The 17923-nt window shown below is 45.4% G+C and overlaps 1 protein-coding gene across 1 annotated transcript; it reads left to right on the forward strand.

Annotated features, from left to right (window-relative positions):
* Positions 1–5471: 5471 nt before the first annotated feature.
* LOC309377131 (uncharacterized protein C16orf78 homolog) lies at positions 5472–14957 on the forward strand. Its single transcript, XM_081924115.1, has 5 exons — positions 5472–5704; positions 6063–6209; positions 11091–11244; positions 12416–12809; positions 14644–14957. Exons 1-5 carry the CDS (start codon positions 5639–5641, stop codon positions 14789–14791), a joined length of 909 nt encoding a protein of 302 aa, XP_081780241.1. The 5' UTR covers positions 5472–5638; the 3' UTR covers positions 14792–14957.
* Positions 14958–17923: the final 2966 nt, after the last annotated feature.

Genomic DNA, 17923 nt, shown 5'->3' on the forward strand with positions numbered 1-17923 from the left:
AAGGCTATCCATGGCTGCTAGCCATGACATCTATGCTTTGCGTTCATAGCCGGAGGAAGCAATGCTGTTGAATATCAGTTGCTTGAAACCAGAGGAGGGGAGGGTGCTCTTGTGCTTGGGTCCTGACTGCGTGTTTCCCACAGGAACCTGGTTGGCTACTGGAGAAGTGTGAATTTCAAAGGATGGCTGCATTTCAGTTTGCACCTTGTTTCAGAAAGTTCAAATTATGAACGTCTGCCTTCAAATCAAATTTACTCCCCATCTCTAGCTGCCCCACTGGCTTCAATACATAGGTGAGGGAGTGACGCCATCTTAGCTTTTGCCTCAGCTGGTCAAACATCTTGGACCATCCTGACACCCTGTGAGCGAGGTGCCTTCAGCCTTTTATCTCTAGGTTAGAGATCCCTAGAAAGACAGAATTGGAGGAAGAGGAGTCCTTAACACGGATCCTTCACCCATTCTTCATTTCCCTCTCCATCGGGTCCTCTGCACACAGCTGGGTCTTACTGTCACCAGAGCACTCTAATTAATTAAAAGCAAAATTGATGAAGGGGGTACAAGTATTTTTATTTGTGATCATGAAAGGAAATTGTCGGTAACATGTCTAAAAGGGCCACTCGGGAGTGATGCCGAAGTAATTGCGTGTGAAAATGGAGCAGGGAACCTCAGTGTGTTTTCAAACGTAAATGTTTTATTACGCTGCACACTAAAGAGGGGAAGGAATGGATATCAGGCATCGAGGATTGGGAAACTGCCTCCCCTGTGAACATCGTAAGGCCCACCGGTTCATTTCAGTCAGATCGCACCCATCTGCCCCACATTTGACGTGGGGCAGATGAAAACACAGGTGAGTTGAAAGGGAGTGGGCTCCAGGCTCACACATGCTATTTCTCTCCCTACTTAGAAGAAGACCCCTGATGGAGCAGGCCATTGGCCCATCTGATCCAGCATCCTGTTCTCACAGCAGCCAACCAGATGCCTAGGCGAAGCCAGCATTATTGAACACAGCCACTTTGAGCATACTGTATCCAGAAAAGCAAACTCAGTGATGACTTTCAGCCATATGCTAGATCTGTATGCTGCTCCCCCATGTGTTGAACCTTGAACTGTAAGGGACAGTTTCTAAAAGTAGTATCTTCAGCTCCAGGGCTGTCTCCACCGCCCAAGCTGGAGGGGAAGGATAAGAGCACTTCCTGTTTCAGTTGAGTCTTGCTTGAGCCACAAGGTCTTCCTGGTGTGTTCCTGAATTCTTGACTCTTCTTTTATCCTGACTGTTGGCTTGACTCCAGATCCTGCTTCCTTCCCGTCCTCTAGTTCCACTGTAATCTTTGGCTTCATCTTCTAGCTTGCTTCTTAATATTGCCTCATGGTTGGCCCTGTGGTTCTGATTTACTCTTCAGGCCTGACAAATGCTTGGTTCCCTGGTTCAGACTGCTGTCCATAGCCCAGCTCTGACACAATCTGAGACTGGTTCCTTTGTTGCCCAGAAAGAACATCAAAATAGCAAATGGAGACCTGTTGGTCTTGTCACAGTCTAATAATTATTGGCTTGCGGTAACATGTAGGTGGGCTTTTTCACTTGAAATTTGAGAGGTCCCATCTACATTGACATTCTGGTGGCTTTTGAAGATGCACCTGTTTACACAAGCATTCCTTTAATCTCTCAACCTGAGTCTCCAGCTTTAATTGTTGTGTTCTTTTAATGAGATGGTTTATTGCATATTTTAATGATAGATGATTATATTTTAATGCTTTAATGAAATCACTTTAATTATGAACGTGTATAGTTTAATGGTCTAAACCACTGAGCCTAGGGCTTGCCAATCAGAAGGTCGGTGGTTCAAATCCCCACGATGGGGTGAGCTCCCATTGTTCGGTCCCAGCTCCTGCCAACCTAGCAGTTCAAAAGCATGTCAAAGTGCAAGTAGATAAATAGATACCACTCCGGCGGGAAGGTAAAGGGCGGTTCCATGCGCTGCTCTGGTTTTGCGAGAAGTGGCTTAGTCATGCTGGCCACATGACCCAGAAAAACTGGCTCCCTCAGCCAATAAAGCAAGATGAGCACGCTAACCCCAGTGTCATTTGTGACTGGACTTAACTGCCAGGGGTCCTTTACCTTTACCTTTTTATAGTTTAATGTGCTTGTAATTACTTTTTCTACATAGAAACCAATTTAGGAATTCAGCAGTATAAAAAGGTAAAGGACCCTGGACAATTAAGTTCATAGTTAAAGGAGACTATGGGATTGCGGTGCTCATCTCGCTTCAGGTCAAGAGAGCCGCCGTTTGTCCACAGACAGCTTTCCGGGTCATGTGACCAGCATGACTAAACTGCTTCTGGTGCAACAGGACACTGTGATGGAAGCCAGAGAGCACGGAAATGTCGTTTACCTTTATCAAGCAGTATATAAATTGCTTAATAATAATAACTGGACTTTCTCCAAAATTGTTCAGAGTAATATACAACACAAGTAGAAGTAAAATACATGAAAAATCCAAACACATTATGGCATGCTTTTGTGGAGTGGGCACAACCAGACTAACACTTCATTTTCGTATCAAATTTATGTTACTGGCCTCCTAAGACTTGTATCTGACAAATCATATAACCCTTTAAGAAAGGGGTGGGGGTTGGAAAATAGGCTTCCCCATTAAACCTTCTGCTCAACTCCCTTAATTTTCAACCATTAGTTCGTTTCCCTGTCCAATATTTCTAACATGGGTCCAATACCACTGATGGCTCCGGTTCCCCATGGAAGCGAAAATCTTCCAGCTACCTTGTTTCATCAAGCTATTAAGATGTCTAAAACCCCTTGGAGGCTTAGATTAGTAGATCTGAACTTTTTTTGGAGTGGGGGAAAAACCTTAGCTTCCATCCTCCCTTCTGAGAAATGTTTATGGGTGAATGATTTTTCTACCATTTCCAAAGATTTATTGGTTTAATTTAACACCACTGTGAAAACGGAAACATCCCTCTCCATTCCAGACCTGTGGCCTGCAAAGGCTGCTATGCCTCCGACACTATCTTCAATTCTCCACTCAAGAACAGATGTCCAAACTTTCAGCCTGTTGTCACCGAAGGCCCAAGGAATCTGGGATGTCTAAGTACTGAGTAGCTTTTCTGGCTGCTCAGAGCCAATAGGTAGAAAAACAGCACCATAAAGCAACAGGAAGCAATTGCTGTTGGTGCCATATTCCAAAGGGGACGCTCTTTTCTGACCTCCATCTGCTACAGCGAGAGATCAGAGTAGAACACCTTCCTTTTCCTTTGCTTACTGGTAGGCACCACAGACCCTCTCCAGGTGTTTAAAATGAAGCTTAAACTGGGGTCAAGAGCGAGTGTTTATAAAATTATGCATGGCAGGCAGGAAGTGGATAGAGAAAAGTTGTTTTCCCTCTTTCCTAACACTAAAACTTGCAGACATCCAATGTATGCAAGATTGATTTTTGTTTGCACCTGACTGTCTCAGGAGACAATGCAAGAGTGCACCTTTGGCGATAAGGTCAAACCATTGGAGAGTTGCAGTGCCTGCTGTAGCTGAAAGGCCAATATGGGAGAGACATGTTTTATTGAAGGTGGGGCAGATGAAGAGATCTGGTTTTGCTGCTTCAGGTGCACCATGGTGTTTCTTCTCTTTGTGCCCCTCCTAGTGGTCATTTCTCCTTTGGTCACTGCTGTGGATACGTGACCTGACTGTCTTCTGTCTCCAGGCACTGTGATCTTCTGCAAGGGGTTCTCATATGTGCCAGTGTTCATGTTGCACTGGCAGCCATCTTTGCAACACAGAGCCTGAGACTTAATCACACTGTGCACAGTTAAACTATGGAACTCACTCCTACGGGAGACAGTGGTGGCCACCAACCTGGATGGCTTTAAAAGAGGATTAGACTAATTCATGGAGGAGAGGGCTATCAATGGCTACTAACCATGATGGTTATGCATGCCTCCATGGATGGAGGCAACAATGGTTCTGAAGAGCTATTGCCAGAAACCACAAGAGGATAGAGTACTCTTGTCCTCAGAAACATTGCTTGCATGTTTCTCACAGGCATCTGGTTGGTCACTGTTGGGCTAGATGAGACATTGGTCTGATTCAGCAGGACTCTTCCGAAGTTCTTATGCATGCCAGGAGTCCCCGCTCCACTCCTGACCTCACGCTGAATGGGAAGGTCTAAAGGGAACATCTAAGTGCATTTGGCTAAAAGCGTAGAGAAGCCTCCTTGCAATCAAGGGAGCCTGAAAGCATAGAGGTCCCAGTCATGGGGAGGTTTCTAAGCACACTGAGCTGAATTTTGCTAGAAGCCCCCCTTCAGACCTCAACCAATGTGGTTGGTGTAGAAAAGCTCAGGGACACAGGGGAGAATGGCTGGCATATGGCACAATGGCCCACTCCCTGACCCTCGCCTGCTCCTTTTGAGCAGCCCAGAGAAGGCAAGATTCTCACAAATAGGCCTTCCAAGCTGCCAGAGACTCATTACTATTGTTTTTACATTTTGCACCTTTTTATAGTAATTATAAAAGAATTGTGGCGTTGTCAAAATGACTCAGAAGACATGGAAACAAGCTTGTTTTCTGCTGCTCTGGAGCGCAGGACCTAAACCACTGACAAGAAAGGAGATTTTGGCAAAAGATTGGGAAGAACTTCCTTATGGGAAGAGCTGTTCAACCTCCTTCATTGGAATTTTTGAAAAAAAGGTTGGATGACCACCAATCGGGACCACAATGTTGCTGTGATTCCTGCATTGCAAGGGGTTGGACTAATGACCCTTGTGGTCCTTCTGACTCTATGATTCTGTGCTTCTCCCCTTTCCCTAGAAAAATAAGGCTGCTTTCTCCAAATATTCACCACAATTTTTTAATATTTGGGTTTGTTTTTGTTGTTGCGGTTCCTATTTCACATAAACACAAAATGCTTTGAGGAGGACACTACTCCTGGGATATTGTGACGGGAGACAGCAGACTTGTGGCAGCACCAAAAAAATATAAATATATAAGAAAACCAGGAAGCTATGCCACTGTGAATGGTGACCTACCACCTACACAAAACTGGGGGTGGGGGGATTTCTCTTCCTCCTGGATAAATTTGGTGAAACGGGTTCACCAATTTCTCTAGCTATGAATAAATGCTTCCTCTAAACCAGGGGTAGTCAGCTGGTCCCTTCCAGATGAAGGGACAACAACTCCCATCAGCACCAGCCAGCATGGCCAATGAGAGTTGTTATCTGCAGCATGTGGAGGATACTCCCACTGCTCCACACAACTCACAATGATATAAGCTTCTGTCAACCGCAATATTAACAGACAAACCTAAAAGCACCTCTATGAAAACTCCAGCGAAGAGCCATTGATCGTTATCCTTTGACTAATTATCTATTAATGATACCACAGTCCCTTTCAAGGTTTCAGGTTAGTTGCCAAGGCAACGCTTTCAAGAGTCATGGAAGCACACAGATTGTTGCATCACAGTTCATGAGCCGCTGTCTCACCTTCCTCGTGGCTCAGCCAATGGCTTTAGACTGGCAAGATGGGCAGTAGGCAACTGATTCAAATCTTCTCTGGCTACCTTGACCCTGGCTGGTGCCTTGGCTTCCACTAAATCAGAACCACGGGGGAAAGAAACTGGAAGCCACTGGGGAGTATGGATTGGCTCGAAAACAAAAGGGCAAAGTCCCTGCGGGTCTCCAATGAGAGAGAGGCATTTCAGGTATGGAGGAGGGAAACTATCTGCATGTGTTTTTGAGTGACCAGGAACTTAACAGGGGGTGGGGGACACCCTGCTTTTACCTGAGCTGTTTAGATAGCTCAGATCTAAGGTCCTGCAAGCAACCAGGCCTAGGAGAAAGGCCACAGCCTTGTTGTGGTGTAATAGATTACATGCAGAAGGTTTCAGGTTCAATCCCCAGCATCTCCCAGTTGGGACTGGGAGAGACCCAACTGTTTAAATCCCCACAGAACTGCTACCAGGCAGACCAAACAAGACTGAGCTAAATAGCTCAATGGTCATACGCAGTGCAAGGGAGCTTCCTGTGTTCACACATGTTCCTATCTCCCAAACTCTTCAGCTGAAGAAGATCCGGCGGTCTCTTGACTCCATGAAGACGATCAATGATAACCTGCTGAAGCAAGAGGAGAGGAAGGTGAAAAAGTGGCTGAAGAAACAAGCACAGATCTCACCCTCTTCTTCAGCCTATAAAACATTATACTACAAGGTAATGAAGAAGTCTGGAAGGGCAGGATGGCAATATAGAAACATTGCTCATCTATCCAACTATATACGCACAGCTCAAATAGTGGAATTGTAGAATTGGAAGGGACCTGAAGGGTCATCTAGTCCAACCCCCTGCAATGCAGAAACCACAGACTCATAAGAAAGAGGGTTGTTTTGTTTTGTTTTGTTTTTAGCTACAAAATGTTGCACGTCTCTGCTTAGCTCCATTCTTGGTTCTGTAGAATATACCTATAGATGGCTAAATCTCTTGGCTGCAGCTTCTCATTCATTCATCTTAGGTTTATGTGTCCACATTTCCACATTAGTTTGTTATTTTTGTTAGTTTGTTTTAAATCCCCATGAAAATTAATAATAATAATAATAACAATTATTTATTTATACATACATACATACATACATACATACCCCGCACCCATCCGGCTGGGTTTCCCCAGCCACTCTTAATATCCCAGCAGACTATTAAAAACACAATAAAACATCAAACATTAAAAACTTCCCTAAACAGGGCTGCCTTCAGGTGTCTTCTAAAAGTCAGGTAGTTCTTTATTTCATTGACATCTGATGGGAGGGCGTTCCACAGGGCGGGCGCCACTACCAAGAAGGCCCTCTGCCTGATTCCCTGTAACCTCATTTCTCACAGTGAGGGAACCGCCAGAAGGCGCAGGACCTCAGTGTCTGGGCAGAACGATGGGGGTGGAGACACTCCTTCATGTATACTGGGCCGAGGCCGTTTAGGACTTTAAAGGTCAGCACTATCACTATGAACTATGTGTTCAGAAACAAACTTTAAATGCGGATTTCTCCTAATACACAAAATTGTCTGTGCAATTTTGCCTTATATAATGCATTTTTGCATACGATCTTCACTTTTAATTGCCAACAGGTCCCTAGTCACACCCAAATGCAACATGATCACTAGCACCAAACTCCTCCTAATACTAAACACAGGGTGAGGTGTTCTGACAGCTTTGTTGCCCCAATGGCCTCACCTGTGAATGAAAAGGGGGAACCTTTTGCATATTTTTTTTTTTGGGGGGGTGATTTGAAGTTATTCAAAAGTCTGTGACTTCTTAAATCACAGCCCTAGTGAGGGAATCCCTCCCCACAATATGCTGTATTCATCAGTACTGCCCCTGCTTATGGCAGTCTCAGGATACTCCATTAACTGCTATGATTCCAAGCAGGAAGTCAGAGGAACCACAGATTGGTGAGAGAGAGGCAAAGAACAGCATGCCCAGATAGGCCTTTCTTGAGAGGATGCGGAGGCTGGTTGGGTCAGGGCATGCTTGCTCTGTGATGTCAGGAGAAAGAGGGAAAAAATGTCCTGCTTCTGTGCCTCTAGAGAACGCAGAAGGCAGTGAAATTACTGGCCCAGGAGCAGGAGTGGAGCACTCTGTCAATTTCAGTTTCTTCCTATTTCTCAATTTCCCAACTTTAAGTTCAGTGCACATCAGTTTGCCAGCTGAACTTTTTCCTAAAAAAAAAAAGGAAGAAGGTCCCTCCCAAAACTGCACAGGCATTTCCATAACCATTTATCCCCATCTTTGCATGTGATTTTCTCTAATAGGCATCTTTTGACAACCAATTTCCTTTACTAGAATGCATTTTTTCAGTAGGATTTTCATGAATAAATGCATTCATATTTCCTTTTTTTGCAAATTTCCCCCTAAGACACAAATCCTTTGTACAGATTTCTTGGTTGAAGCGTTGCATCAGTAAATGTTGAAATGTGTGGATTTTGATGGACAGATGTGGTTTGGTTTGCATATTGTTTTGGTGAAGTGGAAACGAGGTAGGCTCACATTAAAATGTGAACAATACAGAATTTCTCCCCCATCCCTCCTCCCTCCCTTCAAATCCATCCTCGATACCCACTTTTCCCACAGTGTAACCTCTGGTTCAGTCCATTGGCCAGAGCAGCTGCCTGACTCTTGTAACTGCTGGCATTCAACCTCCCTGCTCTGAATAATGTTTCATACAGGACCTCCTGTCCTTAACTTCCTTCCTGTTGAGCAGGTCCCCAGCTAAGTGCTCAGGCATGGATGGTTGATGCTTTCTCAATGGGAGAGGTCCAGACGGATCTCTGGGATAAAACAGCTGTCCTACCCCCTGCCAGCATGCTCTAAGCTAGATCTCCCTGTGTGTGAACAGCAGAATAGGGAGTGTGTGCATGTGTGTTTGGAATGAGACTGAGGCTGCATTCACACAACACTTTACTCCATGGGTAGGTAAACTAAGGCCCGGGGGCCAGATCCGGCCCAATCACCTTCTCAATCTGGCCTGCGGACAGTCTGGGAATCAGTGTGTTTTTTACATGTGTAGAATGTGCCCTTTTATTTAAAATGAATCTCTGGGTTATTTGTGGGGCCTGCCTGGTGTTTTTACATGAGTAGAATGTGTGCTTTTATTTAAAATGTATCTCTGGGTTATTTGTGGGGCATAGGAATTCGTTTATTCCCCCCCCAAAAAATATAGTCCAGCCCCCCACAAGGTCTGAGGGACAGTGGACTGGCCCCCTGCTGAAAAAGTTTGTGACCCCTGGTACTCTTTTCCCCTGCTATTTCCCCAACTGTTAATTTCTACATTATACCTGATGTTTCACACAATGTAAAAGTCACTTTTGGAAAACTAGAGGAACATAGTATATGCTCAGCACTCTGTGCTATTTGATTTCGAGGGGGGGGGATGCAGCCCCTTTAACCCAGAAAACCACAGGAGTAAAGTGATGAAATTTGGAACATAAAGTTATTTCTTGATGTTTTCACGGGGAACAGAAGCGTACATGTGCAGAAATGGAGGGGAAGTAGCAACATTGTCTCTTTTTTAAATTTCATTTTTCATTTTACATCAAACAATAAAGTAATTTTACATCGAATTTCAAAACCCCATTTTGACCTCTCTCCCTCCGTCCCTTCCTGTGGTTACTTATGTTTATAATACATTTGCTGCATCTCCAAGCAGAACCTAATTATTATTTATCCAATGTAATAAAAATTAATTTTATATCACTGCACGTCTTTACATTAATCCTGCGAATGAAGTAGCAGCATTGTCCAGTGACATTTATTGTTGTGTCACACCACGCCCACTGGTGCGAATGAAATTTAGCATGACGCATTGGCATATAAGTCAACAAGCCACAGTTCCATTAAACAACAGCTCCTGCCATGTGAAAGGAATACTAGTATATAGCACAGAAGCACTATCATTATAATCAGGAAAACCCCATATTTGAATGCACCCTGACCAAACGAAAGAAAAAGAATTAAGGTGACAGCACTAACCTGAAAGCATCTTGTGCTGCTATGATGCTTGGCTAGAGATCTTAAATGGGGCAATGGATTTATAGCAGTGTGACTTATGCCCAGCTTGCAATTTTGTAAATACACAAATGAATATTGCATTGTATTTCTTCCGTGATCTCTCCTGCGAAAGGAAATCAAACCTGGGTCAGCCCTTTCCCCAGATCTTCTCCCCACTCAGTGAAGTGGGCTGCATTTGTAACAATATACTTCCATCACCCAGCATAAACTGCACAAAAAAGGTAAAGGTAAAGGGACCCCTGACCTTAGATGCAGTTGTGAATTACCCTGGGGTTGTGGCGCTCATCTCACTCTATAGGCCAAGAGAGCCGGCGTTTGTACGCAGACGGCTTCCGGGTCATGTGGCCAGCATGACTAAGCCACTTCTGGTGAACCAGAGCAGCACACGGAAATGCTGTTTACCTTCCCGCCGGAGTGGTACCTATTTATCTACTTGCACTTTGACGTGCTTTCGAACTGCTAGGTGGGCAGGAGCTGGGACCGAACAACTGCACAAAAGCTGGATATAAAAGTTTGCAATCCCTCCCCAGGGGACCTGCAAACTTGAAAATGAGCAGAAGATGAAGAAGGAGCTCGTCTTGCTTTTCTCAAAGTCAAGAATCACCTTTTGCAGCCTTTGTTCAAAGGAGCGTTTGGATGTGGCATGTTGCTAAAACACAGCAATTAAAATAATCCAACGCAGCTTCTTCCTTGAACGTGGTCCAAACATCCCGTGGAAAAATACTGTTGGGAAAGAATCAAAATTCCTGCCACCCTCTATATTTAAAACAGAGAAAGATTTCATCACTGCCCCTTAAGACCCTTCGATCATATTTTCCTTAAGTAGTTGATTAGCATCTCTTGGGAAACGTTTATCTGTTTTTGCCATCTGTCTCACACTTTCCCATGTGAACATTTTTTTTAAGGGCGAAGGAAGCAGCAACATGTTTACCCACCAGCTGCCGGTGAAAAGGGAAAGAGTGCCTGCCATTTGAAAAGGGGGGGGGGAATCAAGTGCCTAATGTGACTCTATTTTAAAAATGCACAATAATAACAAGGAACATACATCTTATAGACTTTGCAAGAACATCAGAAAGAGGCATCACTGGATCAGACCAAAGCAGTGGCCAGCCTAGGGCTCTCAAATTTCAGTGGTGCCCAGGACAGTGCCAAAATTCAGTGCCCCCCCGCCTATCGCTCTCCATTCTGAATAATACTTGTGGCATCCCCGAGGCTCTGCACCCAGTGCAGCCACACCAGTTGTGCTCCCATAATATTCTGCCTTTGACCAAAGGCCCCGTTGTCACCAAACATTTAAAGCATGTAACAGAAGGTAAGGTTAGATTATAAGCTACCTGGGGTTGAATTAAGCCATGGCAGAAACTGCACCCCCCACAGCAAGGAGCCGACGGTAATGAGAACAGTCTGTGTGAGGGTATGAGTGTGCGTAAAAAAAAAGTTGAGATTTTCAAAATGCTAGGGGACACTTGGGAGGTCTAATGTTTGCAAGGCGTGATCCCCAAATAAATTAGAATATGTGCTCTTTTTCCTCACCTCAGACGCCCAGCCACCCTGCGTCCAGCCAAGAACAATTCACAGATACTCACACAGTCTCTCGGAAAGATTCCTTCGATAGCCCGTGGACCCAGTTTGGTGACCATCTGCCCAACTTTGTGAGCTTCCTGAGACTCCCAACCAAAAGGTCAAGCAATGGTAGGAATTATTGTGGGAATGTTCAGGGATGCAGGAGAGGATATATTGTTTAATGATATCCTTCCTAATTTACGTTAGCAAGTTCTATATCTTAGCAGAGTAACATTCCCCTTTAAACGCACAGCGGTTTGCTTGTTGCAGGCGGTTTGCTTGTTGCATCTGGGCCTCGATTCCTGGTGAGATCCCTTCTTATCCTTCTTAAAAAGAAGAGACACGACAGTCTTGTTCAAGTAAATATAAAAGTAGTTTACTCACAATCATTCAGTTCACGGTTGGATTCCTGAAGGCAGACGTAGGTTACAAAACTATATACACATGTGGAACTATCCCATAAGGGAGTTATTTCCTAAGTGACTGTAAACAGGCAGCCACTTCTGCTCACAAATAGAACAGCAAAATGGAGAAGAGCAAAAGGAAGAGAACATGTGCTTCCTGCGTTGCTCTTGTAACCCAGGACGACTAGTCCAGATGAGGCCACACCCACCTCTAGTCACATGCAGAGGAAGTTTGTCACAGCTCAGGAGGAAACAGGAAGTTCTCTCCTGACTGCATACAAAGCATCCCCTAGCTAGGAATGTTGTACTTGACTGCTATGCGTTTCACATCCCACAGTTATCATATTCATAAGACCCAGCCTAGGGTTCCCCAGCTCCACCCTGCCAGGTTTGGTTAGGTTTAGAGCAGGGGTGAGGGACCTGTGGCCTTCCAGAAGCTGTTGACCTTGAACCTGCAAGATCGCCTTATCCCGTTCATGCCCTCTTGACCTCTTTGATCTGCAGAATAGGCACTCTTAGAGATGATGCATGACGCCTGTTCCTCAAAGCAGTTTACAAAAATAATAAAGCAATAAAACTATTAGTAAAAACAGCTGTTAGCAGGGAGTGATAGTTAGATGAATGTAAGGTAGCCTTCCTAACCCAGGATGGGAATAAGATGGAAATAGTTGCCAGGTTTCTGCAATGTGCAATGAAGTTTTTTGAATGTCATACAACAGTATTTTAGTTGTTAGATGCAGATTTTGCTGAGTGATTTTATGACTTTCAGAATTCTGTCTATGTGCCAATAAAAGGTTTGAGACTGAGATGGGTAGTAAAAACAATTAAAACAATGAGAAAATCAAAACCAGCAAACAGAAGCTGCTTTTCTGAGCAAAGTGCCTGATGTTTTTCAGACCGGAAGAATTCCAAGGATCTCACACCTTTCAGTGGAATGGATTTGCCCATGCAGACCATCTCGGGCAGACACGTAACTGCACCCAGAAACAGTGTTTACCATGGGTTCCAACCTTACAGAGACACCAGGAAGGGAAGCAGTCCCGGGGGGCCTAGCCAGGACAACAGCATATCACTCCAAGAAGCCATTGCATTCTTCCCTTCCTTGCAAAGGTTGTCAGCGAGGGGAGACCGGATCTCAATGTCAACACTGCTTCTCCATAAGCCACTCTCTGCATTCCCAGCATTGCAGAAAAAGCTTAAAAGCTTGCTGGAGAAAGAATGGGAGGAAGAGAACTCAAAGCCTCTCAAACTGCTGCCTGAGATTAAGCCTGAAGAATTTTTGAGCTGCAGGTTAGCAAAAAACAAAAAAGGGCAACCCTCAAGTAGAACCTGCACTCTGTGATGTCTACATCACTTTAGCCCTATCCAGTTGTTCACAATTACAGATAGGTAGCCGTGTTGGTCTGCCATAGTCAAAACAAAAAAAAATCCTTCCAGTAGCACCTTAAAGACCAACTAAGTTAGTTCCTGGTATGAGCTTTCGTGTGCATGCACACTTCTTCAGATACACAGGTGTTCACAAGTAAGGACAACACGATAGTGGGGAACAGGCTGCCCCTGTTACCCACCTCAGCTTGGAGAACAGTGCAAAGTCTCCCTGTGTGGTGACAGAACTCTGATTTTAAAGGGTTATGCATTGCACCCTCATGCAGTGCTTTTTTTCTTTAAAAAATATTTAGGGGTACTCTCATTTTCCTACTCATATTGAAATACTGCACCTCAAGGAGGCCTAACTTAAATTCACAAAATGTTTAGGGGTACGCATACCCCTGCGTCCCCCCAGAAAAAAAGCACTGCCCTCATGCATCAGCATTATTTGACCTCGGGTCCCCAGATGTTGCTGAACTACAACTCCCATCTTGTGGGTGGGGCCACAGCTGGTGCACTCACCCCCTTTCCCCCTGCTGACGTGTTTTATATACTCATGAGCATAACAGCAGAACAGGGCTTTTCTTTTTCCTTAATCTGCTTCTTGACAAGCATGGGGAGACGAGCAAAGAGGGTGAACTGATTACTGTTTTGGTGCTGTGTATCGCTCCTTGACTACCAACCTTGCCTTGCGGGTTCACCAATCTAGGCTGCTGTGTGGTGCCAACTCTCAGTAGGCCCTGTAAAAAAGGCAGGAAGAGGATAGCCGGCTGGCCAACAGCTCCAGTTTTGACTCCCTGGCTGTGTGTCTAGTCTGGCCTTCCCCAACCTGATGCCCTGCAGATGTTGCTGGACCATCATTCCTGAACATGGGCCATGTTGGCTTGGGCCAATGGCAGTTCTGGAGAATGGCAGATTGGAGAAGGCTGCTCAAGTCTCTCCTGTTTTCTGCAGCTCTTTGGCTCATTCCTCTGCCAAGGTCCTCAAACCAGTCCATCTTCTGCATCTCACCCAGTCTGTTTGCCTACTTCCTGTTGTGCTTACTCTGCTCATCCAGTTACACCACCTGCCCCCTGGCTTATCAGGAGGAGGATTGGAGCAAGGTAGGAGGGCCCCTCAACTATCCTTGGGGCCTGCATATTGGCCCTGTTTTGTCAGATGCTGGTGCCAGCCACATCTCTTAGAACAGGGGTGGGGAACCTTCATCCCTCCAGATGCTAACGAACTATAAATCCCATCATCCTTGGCCTTTGGGAGAGTTGTAGTTCAGCAACATCTGGAGGACCAAATGTTTCCCCAGCCCTGACTTAGAATTAATGGTGAACTAGAGAATCCAGAAGGGACGCAGGTGGCGCTGTGGATTAAACCACAGAGCCTAGGACTTGCTGATCAGAAGGTCAGCGGTTCGAATCCCCGCGATGGGGAGCTCCCATTGCTCAGTCCCTGCTCCTGCCAACCTAGCAGTTCGAAAGCACGTCAAAGTGCAAGTAGATAAATAAGTACCACTCCTGTGGGAAGGTAAATGGTGTTTCCGTGCGCTGCTCTGGTTAGCCAGAAGCGGCTTAGTCATGCTGGCTGTACACCGCCTCCCTCGGCCAATAAAGCGAAATGAGCGCTGCAACCCCAGAGTCGCCCACGACTGGGCCTAACGGTCAGGATACCTTTACCTTTACCTTAGAGAATCCAGGGCAGTAGATTTTTTCCTCTTAACAAATGTGACTTACAAGTATCCCTCCCTCTTATTTTCTTTGCACAGGTACCTCCGTTTGTCCCAGAGCAATATTGATACCTTGCTGAAGCTGTGCAAGGAAGCTGGGATTTATATTGACTTGCATCCTCATATGAAAGCATCAGACATTGATGTTAGTAAGGTGCTCTCATCCACTCCTAGCAAGGTATTGTAGATTGGGCCTGCTGCCCAAATTCGGTTGCACTGCTTAGAAAACAGCCTCTTAGGGGAACATTTCCACCACTACCTATACTTGGAAGAGCTGGTCACCTTTTGGAGTAAAAATAGTGTGTGAGGCGTGTGTTCTCATGATGCAATGATAAAATGGTTCTTGCACTCACTATGAGTAAAACTGTGAGCTGAAATGGTTTTTATTTAAAAAAATAGTTATTCCCTCCCCCCCCCAAAGAAGTGAAGCAGGTCAAAAACTGACCTAAAAGTCAAATTAAATGATGCATTTCCCCATTCATCTGCATTTGCTCTGGTTGCCTTGAAATATTTGGAATGGCAGCTCTTTGATTTAAAGTCGTTGTTTCTTGCTGTAAACTAGAACTCATATCCCAGAAGGCACAATGACCACTGACTAGCTTGTTTTAGCCAACCTAAGTGAGGCAAGAATGTGGAGACCATTAACAGTCTTTTTATCGTTCAATGGGAAACCTCAGTCCGTAGGGAGAAATGGGTAAATGTAACTCTGGTAGCGTCCACCCGGCAGTTCATTCCACTGCCACCAACATTTCCCTACCTGTTAATTTCGGCATTTGAGCTTTCTCATGATTTAAAAGCCACTTCTGGAAAACTAATGGAATATGAGGCAATTTTAGTGCTCATTTCCATGTTATTCAATTCCAGGGGGAAAAAATCTGTTTGCAAGCCCCTTAACCTGCAGTGTGTTGTTGTGTTGGCATCTGTCTGTCTCGAGATACAATGGAGTGTGCTTCTGAGGGTCAAGACAAACCGCTGGAGCATCACAGTGCCCACTGTGGCTGCAGAGACCGGTAACTCATAACGGCTGCCTCCTACGTTGTTTTTGCTGCGTTAGCAGCACCAAAGTGACCTCACCGGGGCACAAACCTGGGCAGTGTGTATGGAGGTCCTGGGCTGCCCAGACATTAAGACCTTCATTTTGGCCTCATTGATGTGGTCCAAAGGAAAGCAGAGCAATATGTTTGGCATCAGCTTAGCTGCAGGAGTTGCCGGAAGGAGGCATACAAGGTGCCATCCAACCGTCTTAGGGACTCCACTCTGGATTTGGGTAGGGCATACTCCTTAGCCTTTTATGGGTAAAAAAAAATTGCCCAGGGTTTACTCCCAAAGCCTGTCTCACAGATGAGTCTAGCTGCAAGGCTGGAGAAAAGTGATGTCTTTAAGATATATGGTTTATTTACACCTATATACAACCTGGGGCATGTGGGTGGCGCTGTGGGTTAAACCACAGAGCCTAGGGCTTGCCGATCAGAAGGTTGGCGGTTCGAATCCCCGCAACAGGGTGAGCTCCTGTTGCTCGGTCCCTGCTCCTGCCAACCTAGCAGTTCAAAAGCACGTCAAAATGCAAGTAGATAAATAGGTACCGCTCTGGTGGGAAGGTAAACGGCATTTCCGTGTGCTGCTCTGGTTCGCCAGAAGTGTCTTAGTCATGCTGGCCAAAAGACCCGGAAGCTGTACGCCAACTCCCTCAGCCAATAAAGCGAGATGAGCGCCGCAACCCCAGAGTCGGCCACGACTGGACCTAATGGTCAGGGGTGCCTTTACCCCTTTACCTTTATATACAACCTGAGTCTAAGATGGAGGGGCTCACAGCATTAACACTCCGGGAGATGTGGCTTCTCCATTGGTCATAGCTTGGATTCCACACAAATCAAGATTGGGCCTGTGCCTCCAGCTTCTCAGCTTCCAGCCTGCTTCCAGCTCTGTTCACCCACAGCTATAGGAAGTTGGTCTTCATTAGGCTGATAGTCAGTGCTTTTTTTCTTTTTTTAAAAAAATGTTTAGGGGTACTCTCATTTTCCTACTCATATTGAAATACTGTCCCTCAATGAGGCCAAACTTAGATTCACAAAATGTTTAGGGGTATCTGTACCCCTGTGTCCCCCCCCCCCAGAAAAAAGCAATGCTGATAGTAAGGCCAGACTCCATGCAGGCTTGGGCAAAATGGCTGATGTGTCTCTGTAGAGCTTCCTCGGAGCACGCTGCCTGCAAACAACATCTCTCGGATAAAGGACTCACCACACTTTTGACTTGGTATGGAGACATGCCAGCTTGAACAGACCCCCGTCCCTCCTTGAATGAATGTACACGCCGTCTTCCGTTGAGCTTAAGGCATATGAGAGCGACGAGGAGGAGGATATTCCAAAGAGAGTTGGCACGAGAACACAGCCCTGTTTCACACCGCTCTTTATCGAGAAGGCATCCGAGGACAAGCCATCATGCTGGGTGGTGCCACGCATGCTCTTGTGGAAGAACACAATCATCTTGTGGAGCTTAGGTGGGCATCCTACCCAGTGCCAGATTTACGTATAAGCTAAACAAGCTATAGTTTAGGGCCACACTCTCTTGGGGCCCCCAAAAAAATTAAAGAAAAAAAACACTGGATGTAGATTTCCAAAATACAAATAAAATAAAACCTACATCCAGCAACAGTGGCAAATGGCTTTCGATACCTATTAGGTCCATAAATTACCATATAGCATACATTCAACACAAAAAACAGTGACAATTTGTTGTTGACAAAGGACAGCTGGACATATAAAGGGCCCCATTACCTTCACTAGCTTAGGACCACATCGAACCTAAATCCGGCCCTGATCCTACCTTATTGAGCTCCGTGAAGAGTCCTTTTCAGCTGATGAGGTCAAAGGCCTTTCTCAGGTCTATGAAGGTGATGTATGTATGCATACACAGAACCCTTGGAACCGAACCTCTGCATAATAAGATGCGGTCATATATTTCAACTGCATACATTTAAAATTAGTCATGACTTAATGTGTGGGTTATGGTTTTTAACAAAAGAAGAAGAGGAAGGAAAGAAGGAAGGAAGGAAGGAAGGAAGGAAGGAGAGGGGGAGGGAGGGAGGGAGGGAGGGAGGGAGGGAGGGAGGGAGGGAGGGAGGGAGGGAGAAATCAAGTTTTTAATTTTCAACCAGGCTGGGTCAAAGCCATGTTATGTGGCATCTGTGGATCACCTGCCTGTTCCCCATTGCTGAAAATCAGCATGGTCCACAATTTTGGGCTGGGTATCTGAAATCTGTTGGCAAAGCATCACAACCACATTCCCCCTTCCATTACACTTGGACGATCCATGTATATAA

The sequence above is a fragment of the Podarcis melisellensis genome (genome assembly GCF_964234715.1).
Source record: "Podarcis melisellensis genome assembly, chromosome: 8".
NCBI lineage: Eukaryota > Metazoa > Chordata > Lepidosauria > Squamata > Lacertidae > Podarcis > Podarcis melisellensis.